This window comes from Anopheles aquasalis, chromosome 3 (assembly GCF_943734665.1).
Source record: "Anopheles aquasalis chromosome 3, idAnoAquaMG_Q_19, whole genome shotgun sequence".
In the NCBI taxonomy this organism is placed as follows: Eukaryota; Metazoa; Arthropoda; class Insecta; order Diptera; family Culicidae; genus Anopheles; species Anopheles aquasalis.
Window position 1 is genome coordinate 59,916,049 of NC_064878.1, and position 2,500 is coordinate 59,918,548.

General features: G+C 52.8%; 2 protein-coding genes across 2 annotated transcripts in view; one reads left to right on the forward strand and one right to left on the reverse strand.

The window, feature by feature from the left end:
• LOC126574593 (cytochrome c1, heme protein, mitochondrial) overlaps positions 1-15 on the reverse strand; it is a 2,681-nt gene extending 2,666 nt beyond the window's left edge. The window contains exon 1 of the mRNA XM_050234872.1: positions 1-15. This exon is cut by the window's left edge and continues 176 nt beyond it. The gene's annotated coding sequence lies outside the window, so the exon portion shown is untranslated.
• Positions 16-241: 226 nt separating this feature from the next.
• Positions 242-2,500, forward strand: part of LOC126578338 (uncharacterized protein DDB_G0290685) — a 19,501-nt gene continuing 17,242 nt past the window's right edge. The window contains exons 1-2 of the mRNA XM_050240786.1: positions 242-566; positions 1,994-2,363. Coding sequence (XP_050096743.1) covers positions 2,243-2,363 — 121 coding nt within the window. The 5' untranslated portion in view covers positions 242-566; positions 1,994-2,242. The remainder of the gene's footprint in view (positions 567-1,993; positions 2,364-2,500) is intronic.

Below are 2,500 nucleotides of genomic sequence, written 5' to 3' on the forward strand. Positions count from 1 at the left end.
GTGTGTATGTGTGTCGTTTGACAGATCAAAGCTGTCCGTCTGACAGATCGCAGGATTCCGGGCGAAAAGCCGCAAATTTGCTTGCGTGGGTTTTAATTTACTGAAATGGGTGGGTGGAATTAAATCCCACGATGACCACTGGATTGGTAGGTTGGTGCGTATGAACAGCGATCCGAACATTCCAGCGTCCGTACAGCGCCCGGTTAAATTATAAACAGATTTGGAACGATTCAAACAGCCCAGCTAAACGCATTGAAAGGTCACTGGCCATCTCGCTCTTTCTCGCCTCGCCCAATTCCGGAAGCCTGCTTGACGACCGCGGCCGCGCTTACTTCGATTGTGTGCGTTGCGTAGTGGCTAACGTTTTTTTCACGGACAGTGAGTGTGCGGAACCTTGTGCGTGCGTTGTTCCTTTCTTCGGTGTCGGGCTTGAGAACGCGTGCAAATCTTCACAGAATTGCAGCAAAACGGTCTCGTCGCCTGCCAGAGGAAGCAATCCAGGCCGGTGACACGGTGCCGGTGGCGAGGAGCCTGCTTGGAAGCCTGCTCCGCGGATTCCACTCCAGGTTGGTTGCTTTTCGGTTGGTTCCGAGCCCACGGCGGCGGTGGTGGAGGCTACGACGTTCGTGACGTTCCGCTGCTCGAGTGCTCTTCCCAAGCGGCAAAAGAGTGTGCCTGTGCGCGCGTATGTGTGTATGTGTGCGTGTGCTCGCGTGGTGCGTGTCTAGCGGGTTGCAGACCCGATGCCCCCCGTGCTGTATCTGGTGTGAAAACGGCGAAAATTGATTTCCATTTAGTGTTTTCTCCTGGCAAATGGCCGTCGCCGTGTACTAGTTCCGTTTGTGGTGGCTGGCGTCCGTTCGCGAGGTGCCTGTTTGTGTTTTTTTGCAGCAGCCCGAGTGTCCGCGCGGCTTGCCCCAGGAGCACCGTACCCCCGTTGGCTACGCAGGCTTTTCCCCAGAACGGAGCCCCTCGACACCTTGGCTTCGCATCGGTTTCGTCTCCCAGCTTCCAGTCCAGCTGCTGCTGCAGAAGCAATTGGCACATACGCACGCACAAACACACACAAAGCGAATCGCGGTCGCCGTCTTCTTCCAGTTTCGCTTCGCCCTCTTCGCGATCGAAATCTTCTTCTATTGCGTTTTCGTTCACCCTCTTCCCGGCACCCTTTCGGTCGCCTGTCGCGTTGCCTCTCACTCTGGCAAGTCATCATCCGCGCGGTGTGAGCGGCTATTTCTCTCCCGCCCTGGCTCACATGCAAAGCGCTCTCTCATGTGTGTGAAAGCGCGCGGAGCGGCGAAGGGGGAGTCGTCCATCTTTAAATTATTCTCTCATCATCATCATCAGCAGCAGCATCATCATCATCATCATCGCCGCCGCCGTCAGTACCGGCGAATGTAGCATTTCGTGATGGTGCGGTTTTGCTCTTGTTGTTAAGCCGCGTTCGTAGTATTTTACGCGCCAACTAAGAACGAAAGAGTTTCCCCTTATTTGTTCTCTCTCCCCGTCCACTACTCTGCCAGCTACTACTTCTGCTGTAGCGAATCCTTGGTGCGTATTACAGGAGATGCACAAGCACACTACTACGAACGTGCGCCCCTGGCGTGGTGTGCGTGTGCTGCTACTCTTTCGCAATTTGGTTTGCCTCCTGGGATTATCGTATATCCTTTTGCTGGTGGAGCTCTCGGTGCGCAGGATGATCGATCCACTTTAATCCAAGTTCCACTCTCAGCACGGCCACACAGCTTTCGCCATATTCGGAACTCCCTTCCGGGGCAACGTGTCGTCGACGGCCATTGATTTTCGTAAGCGCCTGTTGAATCTTTGCCAGAAAGCAGGCGATCCTTGTGAAAGAACCCCTTTTTATCGATCGTTTGATTAACCACGTCATCAAGCAGTAGACCGACCGGTCTGATCTTCCTTATCCGTTGCTCTAGTCGCGTGCTTTGAATGTTTTAAAGTAAAACTTATCGTGTTTCTTTTATCTTCACAGCTAATTCAATTTTCTGGCGAGTAATTCCACCCTTGGCCTACGAGCAAGCAATCGTACAGAGAAGCTGAGTGCGCGAAAAGTGTCGGAAGTGAAAACCGAAAGGTGGTATAGGACGTTCGCAAAGAGTGTGAAGAGAAGAGGGTGGTGTTGAAAAGCCGCCCGCGTGGTGTACAGCAGAGGTGCTAGTGTAGCAATAGCAGAGAGGATTGGGATCATCTTGTATTCCGGTATTCCAACTACGGCGTCAAGATGAGCTGCCCAATGCCGGAGATCGGCTCCTGCATTTCGCTGATATCGAAAGCCGATATCCGCTACGAGGGTCTACTGTTCACCGTCGATCCGGAGCGCTGCACGATCGCGCTAGCTCGAGGTAAGTACGGATGGAGTCTTTCCTGTTATTACGAATCCTTTTTCTAAGCGACGATCATTGTGATATTACCTATTACGCACCCCACATTCGAACGCTTAGCAGGCTACTAGTTGCCATTGTTAACTAACCTAGAATTT